This window comes from Charadrius vociferus, unplaced genomic scaffold (assembly GCF_000708025.1).
Source record: "Charadrius vociferus isolate BGI_N301 unplaced genomic scaffold, ASM70802v2 scaffold61, whole genome shotgun sequence".
NCBI lineage: Eukaryota > Metazoa > Chordata > Aves > Charadriiformes > Charadriidae > Charadrius > Charadrius vociferus.
In genome coordinates this window covers 117,736-134,870 of record NW_009646945.1, presented here as the reverse complement: position 1 = coordinate 134,870, position 17,135 = coordinate 117,736, and the positions used below count along the sequence as shown (strand labels likewise).

General features: G+C 44.1%; 1 protein-coding gene across 1 annotated transcript in view; it reads left to right on the top strand.

Moving 5' to 3' along the window:
- ADARB2 (adenosine deaminase, RNA-specific, B2 (non-functional)) overlaps window positions 1–17,135 on the top strand; it is a 116,013-nt gene that overhangs the window by 72,774 nt on the left and 26,104 nt on the right. The window contains exon 5 of the mRNA XM_009895085.1: window positions 5,857–6,008. Within this exon, the coding sequence (XP_009893387.1) occupies window positions 5,857–6,008 (152 nt within the window). The remainder of the gene's footprint in view (window positions 1–5,856; window positions 6,009–17,135) is intronic.

The following is a 17,135-nucleotide window of genomic DNA, read 5'->3' as shown; positions in this document are numbered from 1 at the left end:
GGTGGAGCACTTGGCCTGTGTGAAGGAGCTGGGGGACCTGACCCTGGTCAGCCTGGAGATGGGATGGCAGACACAGCAGAACATGTGTCAACAATACAATGGAGCTGACATCTTTACCAAGGTGCACAGTGGGAAGATGACAGACAACAGGCACACACTGAAACAAGAGAAGATCAATCTGAATATGAGGACAAACTGTCCCCATAACAATAGGCAAGCAGGGGAAGAGGTCACCCCACAGGGTTGTGCAGTCTCTCTCATGTCCTGGAGGTTTTCAAAACCTGAGTGGATAAAGCCCTGAGCAACCTGACAAACTGCTTTGAGCAATAGGTTGGGCTAGAGACCTGAGGTCCTTTCCAGCCTGAGTTATCCTATGATCCTATGAAACTGAGAAGAAGTGAAGCCGAGGTGGCATTTATTATATGGAAGGAACCACGGAAGGAGGAAGGAAGGAAGAAAGGAAGGAAGGAAGGAAGGAAGGAAGGAAGGAAAGAAAGAAAGAAAACAAACAAACACCCCCCTTATCTATAGGTCATTCTTCTGCCCTCCATTCTTGCTTGCATTTTCATGTGACTTTATCCAAAGGCCATTAACCTAAGTTCAAGAACTCCCTTTGACTTCAAAAGGTTTTGCATCAGGTCACAGACACAAGGCTGAATCTGAGCAGGATTGTGTGTTCTTGTGAGCACCTATGATACTGTTGCACCGAAGCAACAATAATAGGAATAATGGTTATTTTCACTTCAGGCTGGGGTTGAAGGCAAGAGAGTATATTGAGTAGATGAGCTTGGCTAACAAAGGGGGACAAGAGCCTTGAAGGGTTTAATCAAAAACAATATTCTCTCTATTTCAATCTGAATTGCTTTCAAGTTTACGTTAAATTATTATGTTTTCAGCAGTGTAGCAGCTCTAGCACTTGCTTTGTGCTACCGTCTCTTGGGAAACAAGTGCTACCACTGTATCTTAAACTGTTTGTATTGATCCACCTCCCTAACATGTTCAGTCATATTATTATTTTATTTGGATCAATGTTAACAGTCTTTTGTTAAGAGAATCCTCAGTGTAGCACAAGCTCTGTTCACAATAACTTCAAATCACTCTCTGTTCAGCCAAGAGCAGACACCACTGCTTCCCTGACCAGCACACATGATAAAAATCTCAACCAAAATTGTCAAGGCTAAGCACCTTTGAAAGACAGAGCTGGAGATATTGTCAAATCAGATTTTGCTTCCTTAAAGTCCCTGGGGAAGCAAAAATGTGTGTTATAACATATTCTTCAATTCTAGTATTTATTGCTAAACTCTGTTTTATGCCATCATCGGGAGCTTTTTCATATGGCAAGAAAACAGGGGTGTTCAAAATGAAATGGAAAATGCATTTTCTGCACATTGCAGTCACATTTACCCCTTTTTCTCTAGAAAAAGAGACAACTCCCACTGGCAGAGAAATCACATGGTGCTACCGCACAGCTAAAAGGACACTTTTTTTAGGACAGACGTGTTAACTCAGCTCCACGGGGACTCCCTGCACACCAGCTCCTCAGGCTTGGGGAAAACACAGACATGGTTTCTACGTTATGCATTTGCATTAGCCTAGCCCAATTTTTGGTTCTCTTCCAGATCAGGAATCTGTTGTACAAAGTCATATATGAACTGAGACCAAAAAGATGGTTCCCTAACCCAAAAAAGGAATGAAAGCATAGTTCTTGCCTCAAAGAGCTTAAATTTTCCATCCCTCCCCATGGAACAGGCAAGTTTGTTCTGTGGAGAGCATTTCCTGTTTTCCACTTATCTTCCTCTCACCAAGTCTACTTGCTCTAACTGATCTCCGTAGCTGAATTTCAAACTTCAGGAACTTCCAGGGCAAGAATTATTTTTCTATATGATGCTGTGCTGGAAAATGAACCACTTTTCTGGAATTTACAAATACTGCCATTGACCTCAGTGAAAGCAAAACATGTACTTGCCCGACTGTAGCATGAAAGCTTCAAAAAGCAGGGACAAGCAGGCTGGAGAAAGCAAGGGCCAGGATAGAGAATGAATGGCCAAGAGAGATGGATGCACTGAGTTGAATTCACTTCTTGACACCTTACTTGAGATGCCTAGAAGTTAGTCAGTTGAGTGTGAACTAGATGCCCAAGGCTCCTTGTATCACCAGTGGAGAGAGATGGGCATCTCTGGAGCAGGACTCAGCAGACCTATTTAAGTGTCTGTTGTGGGTGAGATGAATTGCTGTGTACTGGGGCAAATTTTTTTCCATTTCTATAAAGAGAGCATAGGGTGACTGCTTCAGATATTTAAACTGTAGAACAATCCCATCCACAAGCCAAAGTTGCAGCAATATGTAAATGACTTTTTTTCCCCTTCTCTTCATATTGCTGACTTTCCTGACTTTTCTTGAGAAAGAGAGTTCCAGAATGGGAACTTTATCCTCTCTAAGAAGCAAGAGTGACAAATACTTCAAAAGGAAACTTTCTTTCAGCAATTCATTGTCTAGAGCTTGAGTTAAATAAAAGCTAAAAGCACAACTAAAACCTGACAGCTTCTAACCAGTCTGATTAAAACCCTTAGCCCTCCCATATTTCATTTTCATGACAACCATAATCCTCCAGTTCTCAAGACTTTCACGAAAAAGATAAAAAGTAAGACGTAAATTTTCTGATGTACAAAAGAAGGGCAAGAAAGACCTTTTGAGAAGCTTTTTCTAAAAATCACCATCAAAAAGTACACAAATACCATACTATGATTCTCTTGCAATGATGGCAGTAAAATTCACATTGATTTCAGTGGGATTATTTATACCAACTGGCCAATAAGGAAGAAAAGAAAATCCAACTCTTCTTTTTTAAAGAAAAATAAAAGTAATAGCCTATTCTTAAAATAAATCATTACCATAGCAGTCCTGCTGCTGTAGAGACCCTGCCGGTGCTGGAAGGATGATTTTACCAGAAGCTAAGTTCTTCCAGCAAGTCAGATGCAAACCACTGTTTATTTTGTACATAAAAAGCAAGGAATAGTCTTCATCCAGTCCAGTTAAGGTGGTTTTTTTTTTCCAGGAAAACCAGCTGCTTGTTATACATCTACTATTTCTTTCTTTGTCCTGTTAGCCTCTCAGTGGACACAGCTCCTTCTCTTTTAAGCGTGCTGTTAGTTTCTCTAGGATGCCGTGCTGTAGCATATAGTACTAGAAACCTTCTGTACATACGTTTACATGCTAAAAACAGCTCCTCTGCTTCTCTTTTAGAAGGTAAGGCCTTGTTTCAGCAAAACACTTTGCATATATTAAACCATAAGTACATGCTTAAATCTTCTTGAAGTCAGCTCAAAACATATGCATGTGTTATGCTAAATAATGAACTTAAGCAAAAGATTAGAATTTAGCATACTCTTAAATGTTCCTCTTGAATCAGCCTCAAATCCTAACTCCGACAGAAATTCATAGCAGACAAAGGTTTAGGGGCAAAGTCTGCTTTTGTAGCCCCTGCCAGCATGTGGAAACGACTCTCATAATGAATGACATTTGTGGGCTCAGTGTGGGCTTCTCTCTTCATTGCAAAGTGGCATTGCAAAGGATGGCTACTGCAAACTCATTCTCCCCATCACAGCTCAAAACAGCTATCCCAGAGGGAAGGCAGAAGGGTACAGGTGCAGGGGGAGCTGTGACTTTGCAGAAGTGCATCTCATGCTCCACTTGGCCCAGTTTCACAAGGTCCCTAGGTCCCCCTGCGGTTTGAAATCCCCCAAGCCTCCCACGCACAAGACTCTCTGCAAAGCCACCATAGATGATATTGCACCCCAAACTCTTTTATAACAATACTCTCAGAGTTTTCTTATTAAACTTGTTCAGCCACTGTGCTGGGATGAATCTCATGTTTGAGTTCAGTCCCCAGAAAACCATCCCAAAGACAGGTCAGGACCATATGCGATGCAGAGGATCTCAGCCTCCTGGAGGAGCCAGCTGCCTTGCCCTCCAGCCCTGCCATCTATTTTTAGAGCAGCTGTCTATCACCCAACCCATCAGCCACACTGGCCGCTGACCCTTCTTGGTACTTGGGGAGAGGGAAGAGAGCAAGGTTAATCAGTGAAAAACAATAACCAGGAAAAGCAGGATGGGTGCTGACTAGCGTGAACTCCTGAAATCTAGTCCAAAGAAATGACTGCTCCAACCCTTCATAGCAACTGTTTCTAAGTCTGCAAGCTGTCCCCCCCTCCCCACCTCTGGTGAGGTTTAACATCATAATAGCAGGCGTTAGGACTGCACAGCTTTGCAGTCTCCCAGCTGATTCTGCAGTGAATTATTTAAAACTGCAGTTTCTCTAAAGTCCAAGCAGCAGTACTTACAGGTATTTTATTAGTTCAGAGGCTTGTATCAGGGCGATAATATAATTAGTGCAGTTGGGAAATTCCACCACAGCCAGCAGAAGATGAAGGAGCTGCATGTGGCAGCCCCGGCTCGGCGGCCGGTGTGCTTTCCTGTCCCTGACAGCCGAGCTAATGTGCCTGTAAATTCCTCCTGACAGCAAACGCATCCCGGCATCAAAAAATGACAAAACACCCAAACCATGGAAGAGTGACAGCCAAAGAGCTTCAATAGCGCAGAGGCTGCACTGGGAGAAAACAGGCAGAGGCAGCTTGGATTAAAGCCAAGGACTGGCTCCGAGGCTGAGTAGAAAGCCCCCCTGTTTACACTAACAGGAGGCAGAGAAACCAGCAGAAACCACCTTGGTTAATGGGCTGTCCTATAGTGAATTAAACGGGTAGGATTCCAGCTTATTAAGAGCCTCCTAGGAAAATCATTACCTGCAGGTGCCGTTATGTTCAGAGATATTCCTATAAAAAGACCCTTGAGTTTTTGCGGGAAGGACCGAGGCATCGGAGGGAAAGGAGTCTTTCACCATAATTTCACTAATCACATTTTCACCTTCAAAATTATAATCACGACCATCACCCAAATGTACATATTAGAGGCAGCTGTCTGTCAGAGAAATCGCCCACGTCTTCCCAAATGTAAATCATCTGAGGAGCCGCACGGCAGCAGCGCCTTAATGCGAGCTATTGCTGCAAACTGCAGGACTGGGAGGGTTTGGCCTCCCGGGCAGCTGTTGCTAATGGAATATGTGCGCTGTGTCCCCATCTAGCTGCTGAACCACTGCAAAGGGAAAAGCTTCATCTTCATAACTATCTTTTTCAACTCAGCTGAGAAAAGCCCGCACAAGTTTTGTCCTCGCTTTTCAGGATGGCCTCTGATTTACAAAAATGCCAAGTGACCAACAAGAAGTTGCTGCCTTAGATGGAGCACTCGTAGGTGGCTCTGGTTGAATGGGGAAGAAAAGCGACACCTGGGGAGCAGGGACGATTGGCAGGGGCTGTAAAATCTGGGTGCTTCATTAGAGGCCCTCTTCAGCGGAGCATATTGGCAATCTCAGATGCAGGGATGTTAATGGGATTTAAACACATGCCTAGGCATTGTGATGGGCAGAGCTGATTTGTTCACATGAGAGCCTGAGAGAACTTTTCCTTTCTTCATGCACCAGAACCTCTTTAAAATCAATGTGTTTATGCAACTGTCCACGGGAGGAAGGAGAGTCACCCTTCAAAAATCCTCAGGTTTTGTCATTAGAATATATTCTAGGTAAGCAAGCCAAAAGCACTTTGACAGTTTTTACCCCCTTCACACATTTCTTCACTTGAAGAAGCTTATTGTTTTTTCTCTTGTTGTCACTAGGGAAAATATATGATGCCGGGTGCTAATAAAAACAAACAGAGTCAAAAAAACAGAGAGAGAGAGAGAGAGAGACCAGAAATGTTTCTGATTTGGCATGTAACAAATGACCTGGAACCTCTTTTGTGATCATAGCAAACGGCGAGAAGACTGGGAGCGATCAATCTTCGTGCGATTAAAAGAGGGAGGCTACAGGCTGCGGGAGAACATCCTGTTCCATCTGTACGTGAGCACTTCACCCTGCGGAGACGCGCGCCTCAACTCCCCCTACGAAATCACAACCGACTGTAAGAAAAAAAAATCTTCCCTCTCTTGTTCCCCTTTGCATAGTTTTGTTCCTTTTCTTTTCTCTCTTTTTTTTTTTTAAGATCAGTCCTTGCTTTGTTTGCTTGCAGAAAATGTGTTTCAGTCGAGAGCAGAAACACCACTGGCTGCGTGGCGTGTGCGTGTCTGTGCAACTGGTGCTTTGTCCCGTGCACTGGGGGAAGGTGTGTGGGGAAAATCAGACCTGGGCACGGTAGTGGGAGACTGCTCTGTGTGCCTCAGGCTCAGTGGCTTTGCTAGGGAAAATGTTCCCAACAGCCTACATTGCCTGCTTCAAAATACAACCCCAAGAGTAAATAAATGCCTTGGGAAGGGTCCTCACGATGTAAGAGATACTTGGAGCCACGGCCATGGGCTGGACCAGAGGATCAGGTCTCAAGATGGGGATGCCTGGACTTTTCTTACACCAAACCTGAGCTGTCCAGGCTGCAGCAGCTGTAGCCTGAGGCAGAGATTGATATGATATGGTGTGATATGATATAATATGATACAATATGATATGATACGATATGATATGATATGATGATACGATATGATATGATATGATGATACGATATGATATGATATGATATGAGACAAGACATCTATAGTGTTGGTCGAAGTTCAGGCTCTCTCCAAACACCACCTGCCCTTGCAGAGAATAATGTCAGAACCCCTCAGGAAAGGATCCTTCCCAGGCCGTCCTGCCTATGTCAGATCAGCCACACGGTCACTGCATAGCAGATGGATTAGTTGAAGTCCACCACGCCAGTCTTTGAGTCCCTGGGCCCATACCTGCAGCATTTAAGTAGAAACATGGTTTTCCAGGGATTTCTCTTCTAGAGGTGATCCTGCAAGTGAGGTGAACAAATCAGGTCTTGAGCCAGTGCGTATGCCACTGAGAGCAGAGCTGCTTGTCCATGATGAGACATCTCGTCTCGACCACATGACCCATTACTCTCATCTTGTCACCCGCCAAACATGCATGTCCCTGTTGTTGCCCTGCCATCACAGAGGCATGTCCTTGTGTACCCACTGCACCAGCTTTGTCCTGGCTGTGCCACAGGGAATGCCCCCAACAAGGGACAGGGGAACCGAGAGGTCTGTGGCTTGTTACCACACGTGTCTGTCACTCCATGATCCAATGCACAATGCGCAAGGTGCACTCTTACCTCTGCCCCGGGGTATTGCTTCTCATACATGCGTTTTACAGTGCTGTAATGCCCATGGTGCTGGCTGCTAAATGTACATATAATGAGAAACAGTCCTTGCCCCGACTACCTTGAATGTGAAGCAGGTAACAGAGAAGAATGGATGGAGGAGGAAGCATAGACACAGGAATGTAAAATTAATCATCCAAGGTCACACAACGACCTAACTTGCTCACAGGCAAATCCATCAGATGGTAGTTTCACTCCTGGTTCTTTTTTGTACGAGTTAGTTACTAACGATTAGGTATTATTCTCCCCAGACTGGAATCTTTTTGTCATGTGTGAAACAGCAGCTTGCTGGGGTGAGAAAGCAGAATGCACCTATTCAGGAAGGAAATGCACTTCCTTACCTGACATGATTTCTACATTCTGTCAGCAGGGTTTATAAAATGAAGAAAAGCAAGTAAACGTTTAAAAGGCAAACAGCAAATTGACAAATTCCTGATGAGGTAACGAAACGGGGAGACAGCATCACCTTAAAAACAAAATTAAAAATAAAAAAAGCAAGTGCCTATGAATATCAAAAATGAATAGTGATTTTAGCCTCCCACTTCAAGTGTGCATCAAGAGATATCTAAAAAGGCTTTATATTTGGTTAAAGGCCCTCATGTTTTCCAGAAAGCAGGCTTCTTAGGGCACCCCTTACTTAACATCAGAAGTGGAAGCACCAAAATCTGTAATTATTTTTTAAATGTGGTCCATTCTTGAGAACAACCAAGACTGTCCAGGACTGATTCTGCTCTGCCACATCTGAGGAAGTGGGTGCTTTGGGCAGCTGACGACCAGCACTGCCTATCAGTATGCAGCTGAACTCCGCCCTGGAGGTGGACCATGGATTGCTTCAACAAACACACAAATCTGCCCGATAATGAGAGAACGTTTCTTTAGATAACAGTATATACAGGAAGCAGTGCTTAAAAATATATAATCATACAACACCTGACACTCATACGGTAAACTTGTACTGGGCTCACAAAAATACTTTTCATGTTGATTTTTCACACCAGTTATTTTCCCAGTGAGGCAGAGAGGGCTGTGGGGCTTACCCAAGGTTACACAGTGACTCAGTAGAGGGACTTGAAGGGGCACTACATCTGGTTTGTATTTCATTCTTTTAAGCAGATCCCTCTGCCTTTGTCCTGCGCTCTTAAAATAATTTAGCACTGTATAAAAAGCCATGTTGCCAAAAGCTGTCCTTCAGTGAGATAAGCATTTCCTTTTAGCTCACATTATCCCAGAGACATCTGGGAAGATAAGTATTTTATAATGTTTATCATTCAGATCTTCTCTTCTCTTTTTTTTTTTTTACTAAAGAAATAACCTTTCTTTCATCCAGTAATGACAAGAAACTCCAGATGAATGCTGTTTCATTTCTTAAACAACAAAGAAGCCTCTCCTAGAGCTAGCGCAAGCCATCAAATGTTACTGATTATTCTCTAAAGATGCATTAACATTTAAAAACGGTGTCTCGCCATGTGGTTTCTGGTTTTGCAAAGGAATATGATAAGCCTTTATCAATATAGGGAGTGAGTAAAATCCACTTCTCAAATCTCCTTCCAAAAATTTCCTGTTATCCACCGTGTCTTCCCAGCACCCTCAGGGAGACCTCACATTTCCTTCTTATGAGCTTTGTTCTGGTAAGGGAGGAGATAAGCTAGCACGCACTTGAAACCCAGTTTACTTCTTACTGGGTAGTGCAGGGTACAAGTTAGTGGTGTGTGTAAAACTCTGACCTTACCGTGGTTCATGGGAACAGCTGCAATGCAGAGAAGACATCCAGGGAGCCCACACCCATGCCACGTTCATGAAGGAAGGTAAGAGATTAGGGACAAAAAGAGAAAAATTTTGATTTGCAGTGATACCCTTCTTGGATCAGAGGTGAGCTGACTTTCTTGTTGATACATCCTTAGGCAGCTCTAAAAGAGGGGCAAAATCCTTCTGGACCAGGGCTGCTCTGAGCATGGAGGGGAGTTTGCTAACTTTTTTTTGATGCCCGTAGGTCAGGACACCGTAAGAGCTTATGGGGAGCATTCAAGGGCAGTTGAAGCTTTGGGAGAGGCAGATACAATGCAAGAGAGTAGGGGAGGAGGCTGAGGGAAAAGGTGCAGGAGTGGGTGACAGCGGGAGAGGAGACCAGCCAGGGTCAGGGGTGTTGCAGGAACAGGAGGCTGGGAAATGCCAGAGGGGTTTCAGACAATTGTGAGAGTTTTTATGGGTTTGTCCTTGCTCCTTCTCTCCAGACAGTCTCCTTCCCAAGACGTCTTTCTCTTCATCATTTTCCAAGGTCATCCACAAGGCTGTAGCACAGCTATATGGTGAAGAGGCAGCACATTCCCAGTGTCCTCACCGCTCTGATTGCTCCTTCCCACACTCGGCTTCTGCCCCTGCTTCAGTTCAGCACTGTAAGTCAGGGACCCTGGGACAACATCTCCTTTTCCAGTGCCTTTTCCCTTTGTGTACATCCAAGCAAGGTATGCCTGGATTTCTGACTTCTCCTGAGGGCAGTGTCACAGCACCAACTTAACGTGGGTTACCTGGTGGTTTCAAGGGGACTGATGTTTTCCATTACAGCACATGCACTCCAGCTCATGAGGTGGAGCTGCAGCCATGGGGCAGCCAGCCCTGTAATATTTGCTGCATATTTTGCACCTTCTCCTGAATCTCGGGCAAACAGCAGAATAATCAAGCCCTTGATTTGCTAAAGTGCCTTCCTAGCTCTCTTAGGGCTTCTTGACTCATTGCCTGTTGTTTTTTTTTTTTTTAAAGAGCCTCTTGAAAAGCAAAATGAATTCCTTAAAAAATTGAGCTAATAAATCCTCCACTTCCCCACTCCTCCTTCCCTGGCAGGATTTTACTTCATTGTCCATCTTTCTTGTGGAGATGTGCTCTCTCTTTTTCACTACATGGATTGCCAAAGAGACAAACAGAATCTGCCCCAGGGCTTGTCTCCATTCTTCTCCCCTGGGCTACTTTTCTATCTCTTGCTAACATGCTGTATTGCCTTGTACCATTGACTCCCTGATAGCCCAGCTCCTGTTTTATCCCACGCTCCCTTTAGGTCTGAAACACACCATTGCATCTGCTCCACATGGGGTCTTCCTCCTGCTTGTCTATTAACCTACAGCTGTGCTGAAGCTCTCATGCACACACATTTGACAGCGCTCTCATCTAAACAGGATCCACTTGCAACCACGTGAGCTGGATCATTGCCTTGGTAGGTGATGTGATGGGGCAAAGATGTGCACTGCAGGTTTCAGAGGAGTTGGGGAACTGAAGAGTACTCAGAAAAACAAGTTTGTGTTCTGTACTTCAAGCGTGTTTTCACTGTGTAAACCTGTGCTTTCCCTGCTTGTGACTCTGGCTACTGGATTTTACAGCCCATTCTCAGATAAAATGCTCTCTTGTTAACCCCCAAAGCTGGGGCTGCCTCGAAGGGTTGCCCTGCTCACATCAGAGACTGAGCACTCTGTGTTCAGATGGGGCTGACCCAGATTGCATCAGGATATGATCCCCAGCTCAGAGTCCCTGAAAGTCATGTCTGAGCAGAGTGGCTGGAGAGGGCCAGATTCAAACAGAGGCCATCTAAGGACTCTGTCCATCTCCAAGAGATGGGCACAAATGATCTCCTGCGACTGTCAGGAGACTCTTAACCCCAGAGCTCTGCATTCAGAGTCCTGCAGGCAGGTATCAGGATGGAAATACAATAAGGATGTTTATGGCACCAGCTGATCTGAAATCACTCCCAAAAGCATTGGGTTTGGTGAACGTTATTGGACGAGCAAGGGGAAGACATCTCTGCCTTCCTTCTGCCAACCCCATGCTTTGTTTAAACACTCAAATTATGTTCTTGTGAGTAGGTGATAAGGGGAGGATAGCATTTCAAAAAGAACTATCTAAATAACTCAGGGATCTGAAAAGAAATTAAATATCTGTAACTACAAGAAAATACAGGTCCTAACAAATTGATATACTGCCCCTGTTACAAAAATCGAGGGTAAACATAGGTCATCCTTTAGGCTTGGACACTACTGTTTGTTTCTGTTGTACAAGTGCTCCCAGGTATGGTATTGCTCCGTCACGGCTGCTGACCTGCCGCAGCTTGGGAGACCATGTTGGAAATTTGTAGCTATTCAGTGCATGGAGCAGCTTCCTTCTAGGTTGTAAAGTTGATTTTATGCTGATGAATGGCCCGTCTGTGGAACTGGGGTGAAGGTGCATTATTTTCCTATTTTTCATATGACTGAGCAGAACAATACCTTGGGGGATCTCAGAACAAAATTATCATAGAGAACCATGCCCGGAAGTAACACAAAAGGAAAAAAATGCACTCAACATTGTAGGCTGTAGCGCTGAACACTGCTCGGGAGAAATAATCGTAGCACTGGCTGAATTACTGTGATCAGCCCAGATTGCTTTGTCATGTAAAGGATGCTGAAGAAATTGCAGACACAGCATGAGGCTGTTGGATTACTTCAGGGGCCAGGGAACCAGTTATTAAAGAAGGTGAGAGGAAATCATCCTTTCGCTTCATTAAGACTGGACTGGGATGGATCCAAAACGTTTGGGTAGAGGGTGTGAGCACCGCACCCTTTGTCATCCTCCTTTGAGATCAAGTCCTGTGGAAGCGATGGACCCTTTCCTGCTTGTGCCACTGACACAGCCTCCATTTACCAAAGTAAATACAGAGGAAAGGCAAAGACTCTCTACAGTTAACTAGAAGCTGGTCTGTCGAGGAGCTTACATCCCTGCTCAGGACTGTTAGCAGACATTGGTTTTATATGTAACTGCCCTGTTTTCTAACTCAGTCCTCCCAGGCTGCTGAAATGCTGTTTCAGAGTGTGGCTTCTTTCGCTCAAGTTAAGTTGGGAGGAAAAGCACAGTCACAGGACTGTCCCCTCTGGTTAGTGCTCTCCATCACTTACGCACATCACCCATGGCTGGGAGCAGTGGCAAATTGTGCTTCTGGTCAGAATGGGCAAAGATAACAGCAGAGCCTAGCCCAGGTGTAGTGGTCCTCTGTCCCCCAGAGCACTGTGGGTCTGAGCAGCCGTCTGATTTAGCTCAGGGCTTCCCAGGTGTGGAGGTGGTACTGCATGTAGCCAGTTCAAAGATTTCTCCCAAACATCCAACATAAGTCCATGCAGGGACTGTGGGGGAGTGTTCTTATTCTGGGGAAGGTGGGCAAAGCGACTTCAGGAGAAGGAAGCGTGGCTGAAAGGGACCAGTGGGAGCCTGGGACAGGATGGCCATGGTGAGGATGGGGAAGTTTGGCGGGGAAGAGGGTCTGTGATATTCAGCTTTGATGAAGGAGTGGGCAAGAGACAGTGACGTAACGCTTGGGGTGGGGGGGGACGGGGGACACGGGACACGGGACTCTGGTAAGCCTTGGGGTGAGTGGAGCTCCTCTCTTTCTTCCAATGCACAGCACCCACACAGGACCTGCACGCAATGGTTTGAGCTATCTCCAGCACTGCAAGAAGCTTTTCCTCCCCCAGCATCTCCCACTCACTCTCTGCTCCTTCAGGGCTGAAGGAGAAAGAGAGAATGGAGGAGAGAGGAGAGGAAAGACTCATGTTGAGGGGATCAGAACAAGTAGAGATGGGGACTGGCCCAAGCCCTTTGCTGTGAACCCTGCAGCCCTTCTGGTGTCACCTGAGGGAGAAGCTGCAGAAGTAGTAGCTGTTGCATCTCCATGTTGTGATGGACCCATTGCTTAGACAGAGCAGCAGTGCTAGAGGATCTGCATGCATCCAGGTGTTCTGGCTGCTGGAAATGCCATCGGTTTTGGTAATCCAAAGGAGAGTTCTGATGCCCTACACAGCCTGGTATGCTAGACATTTAGCCAATCCCTAAGGTCAGGTCTAACTCTGAACCTGACAGAGAAACATTAAGTGATGTCCAGGCTTAGACAGAGTATAGTGAGATTGTGAAAGCACTCATGGTTTTATTGTTGGTATTATCATGCCTGACCCCAGAATGCACCTCTGAAAGAGGCTCTTGTTTTGCTACATTGGAAGTCCTAAAGCTTTCAGTGTCAATTAATCAACCTGTGAAAGTTTGCTATTGCTTCATATTTTATTATTAACCTTCTCCAGGCTGGGTAGTAAGGGTTTTAGTGGAGTTTTACAAAAGCTGACTAGTGAATAACCACTTCACTTCATGGACAACTTTCAGATCTCAAAGTACTGACTGGCTGGAAAGAAATCAAAACCTGTCAGGCAAATTTTTAAAATAAAACAATTGTGTGAAAGTGGGATTGCATCCTGTATTTTTCCTGTCTCCTGGTCAGTGACGCACTAACAATGGGTAGAAAAAACCCTACTTCATTTCCTTCCATGCCTAGTTCAGGGCAAGCTTTTTCATGCAAGGCCACTTAGACTCAAAGAGGACCTTGAACCTGTATTTCCCAAGTCATGGATCTGGGGTCCCGTGAATTCACTATCGGCTGAGCTCGACGGCTCCTTTTCTTCAGTCTCTATTGTAAAACTTTGTCAGAACTGATACATCACGAGAAAACTCTTTGGCTTTGACAATGCATTGAAAATGTCCCAATTCCCTCTCCTTGTGATATTCTTGGCTGCTTTTGCTTTTTTGGTTTTTTGTTGTTTCAGGGGGAGTTTTAAAGTGGAAAATAAGATTTTTTTAGAAGGATGTGTCAATGCAGTGTGTGTCTATCTGGGAAAAGAGGAAGAATGTGCTGGAAACTATGGATTGCTCAAAGCCATCGTTGGCCACAGCTTTGAAAAGCTTTCATGTAAAGCAAAATGTTTTCGTTAGGATTCAAGAAAACAGGTTTCCACAGCTATAATCAGATCCTAATTTTAACAGAATGCTTGAATCGCCAAAGGGAATTGCACTGTATTTATTGATTCTGCTTTGTTATGGGTTTTGCTGCTTTGTAAAACACTGCATTTGGATGCAATGTTCAGATGTGATAAAAAAGTTACATTAATCAGCAAAAGGCCATGGCTGAGAAGCTTTCAGAATAATAGTAGAAAATTTCACCAAGAAAAGCTGTTTGTCCCTGAATTTGTCCAGCCAAAGGAATAATAATGTCTGAGGTTCTCCAAGGTCCCCTGAAGCAGGGACAAAGAGACTGCATGCTCCGGGACAGGGCTGCCCCAACATCCCATACCCTGCTAGAGATATGCGCCTAATTACAGGACACATTTTGGGCGGAACAGATCAAAACATAGTTGGGAAAAATCCCTGTGGGCAAAAACTACACCCACTCGGATCTAGTTTGGTCTAATTTACCCTTCCACAGGGTGGGTGTCACAGGAAAAGCTCATCAGCTGAGGTTTATAAAGCCGATCAGGCAACTCCAGGTCCAGGTAAGATCTCTGTGGGACTTTTGAAAATCCTTAGAATCCTGGGGCATTTCTTAGAGCCTTATGAAGAGAGAAATCTGAAGACAGCTGCGTAAGAGTGACAAACAATTTAATCCTAACCATGACTCAGCTGGTACTTCTCTAGCTAGCCTTGAGCAACTCCCCTCACTCTGGTCATTTCTTTTTCCATACCTGTAAAATGGCAATAAAAGGTATCCAGCTGTCACAACTTTGAGGAAGGGTAATTAGTGCTCAGAGCAGGATATTAAAATGGAAAGTACTATATATTCTAAGCACTATTATAACATTGTTCAGAATAATTTAGTAATTACAATCTATAGACTTCTAAGGCCAATGGGGACCATTTCCTGATGATCTAGACTGAATTTCTCCAGACAGACTGTAGGACTTTACTCAATAATTTCCATCTACAGCTCCAGAAGCTGAAGTTTAACTAGGCTATGTCTGGTGATACAGCGGGAACCACAGCCTCTCTAGGCTCATACCAACCACAGGGGGGCTGCATAGCTGTCAATATTATTGACAGATCACTGTTGTTTCTGTCTCATGGGGTTCATTTTCTGTTTTCTTATTTTGCTGACTTCTTTCACAACATTTCCCTTATATCACTCTTGAAGATTTCAATTTCCAAACAACAACAAAAATCCCAAAGCCACATGAATAACAGCATGTTTTGTTGATAAAAGAAAGATGGTTATGATGAATAACACACTCCCTTTATGTTTGTGTAAACTTTTTGATTAAAACATGGCAGGGGAGAGAATTTTTGCCAAATGGGCGATTCCAGTGGTGTTGACAATTCTTTACAAAAAGTATATTTAAAAGATAAAGCCTAGCTTTAAAAGAAAATATTTTCATAAAAAAAAAAATAGGAAGAAGGTACAATGATGCATGGCATAGGACATAGGTGAACAATTGGTCCCCACTGGCCTCCGACTGATGGGGCATCTCTCTCTCCTGCGTGCATCCTCCAGCCACTGCCCCGGCTTTACTTGGCTGCTGACCCAGGCACCCTCAGCAGCTCCCACACCGTCAAAGACGAGATAATTGTTGCTGGAGAGCAGCTAATGTGCCTCTGTGGCTGGTGGCAACACTCATGAAGGCTTCAGAGGCAGAAATTTTCTCCGTCTTGGGGTTCACAGCACCAGCACAGACCTTTGCCAGGTCGGTCTCTAGGCTTTGCTCTGCAGGGGCAGCTGCACTTCCAAAGCAACAGTGTTGCACATCTGATTTTAGATGAGAGGAGCAATTAGTAGTTAAAAATAATAATCTTGAAGTGTTTGAGTTGTCCTTTCCTTGATTGCCAAATGCACATAATCTTAATTGCACTGATAAATCTCCTGCTTCAACATATTAATGCACTTCTGCTGCAGAGCAGGCTGGAGTCTGCAGCCTGGGTTTGTAGGTGGCATGAAGGATCTCCTCCATGCCTGACCCAGTACTGCTCATTCCTCTTTGCCTGTAACAGTTATTTATAACTCTCTGAGGAAACAGCGCATGACTTCATTGCCAACAAATTGTTTCGACTTTTAACTAGTTACATTTTGATAAGCAGGGGTTCCTTAAAGACAGACATTAGAGAAAACTAGTTTGTAGGGTACGTATTTTGATCTGTTTCTCAGATTAGGGGTTTTTTTGCCCCACAGGGTTAAACTTGCTGAAAGACCAGGGCTTATGTAGAAGTATCCCAGTCGCAAACTGGTTTGCATGTGTTGGAGTGCCATTCTCCACTCTAGCAGTTAGTTTCATAAAGGCATTCTAGCACCTCTCCCCAGGATAAGCATTCAAAACATTTCATATTAGTCTACAAAAATAATAAAAACTCTTTGTAAAATGCTATGTCACCTGAAGAGATAAAAATTTGCCCCTCAGTGATCATATATGAAGGCATTTTGATGGACCAAAACGAAGAGTTTTCATTAAAACACTCAGTGATGAACTTTACTATGATGGAGTACCATTTTACTCCCTTCCTACAGTTACTAGCAACACAGCTTAAACCGAATATCATATTATGTAGTTAAAACCAATAAGGACAAATAGTGCAGTCATTTTCTTTCTGTTCTTTTGGATTCAAACTTCAAGTTTTTCCCATCACTGAGTCTTCTTATGGATTAAACACCACATATTGATGAGCTATGAATGGGCAAATTGCCTTTGCCTTCACACCTTGTCTGTACATCACTTGAAACTATTGGCAGATGAAAAATTATGGAAGAAGTAGAAAGATTCAAAAATGTTATTTGAAAATTAATGATGAGGAGAAAGAATAACACGCTGAAGGTAGCATCTTTTATCGGGTCATGGTATACCTGATTGCTGTCCAAAGCCAGGATTTGAGCCAAGAGAGATGCAAGGAGGAGGGAAAAGGTAAAGAAGTTCACTTTCAACTGTCAATTTCTGTTCCACACATTACAGGTTTCTAAGGTTTTGTAACATTCTCCTACAAAGTATGTGTTCAGTATTTATATTTGTATAGAGGGCTTAATGATAAGGTCCGTACCCCAGATCTGAACTGAACTCTGCCAAGATGTGGTATAGATGCTAC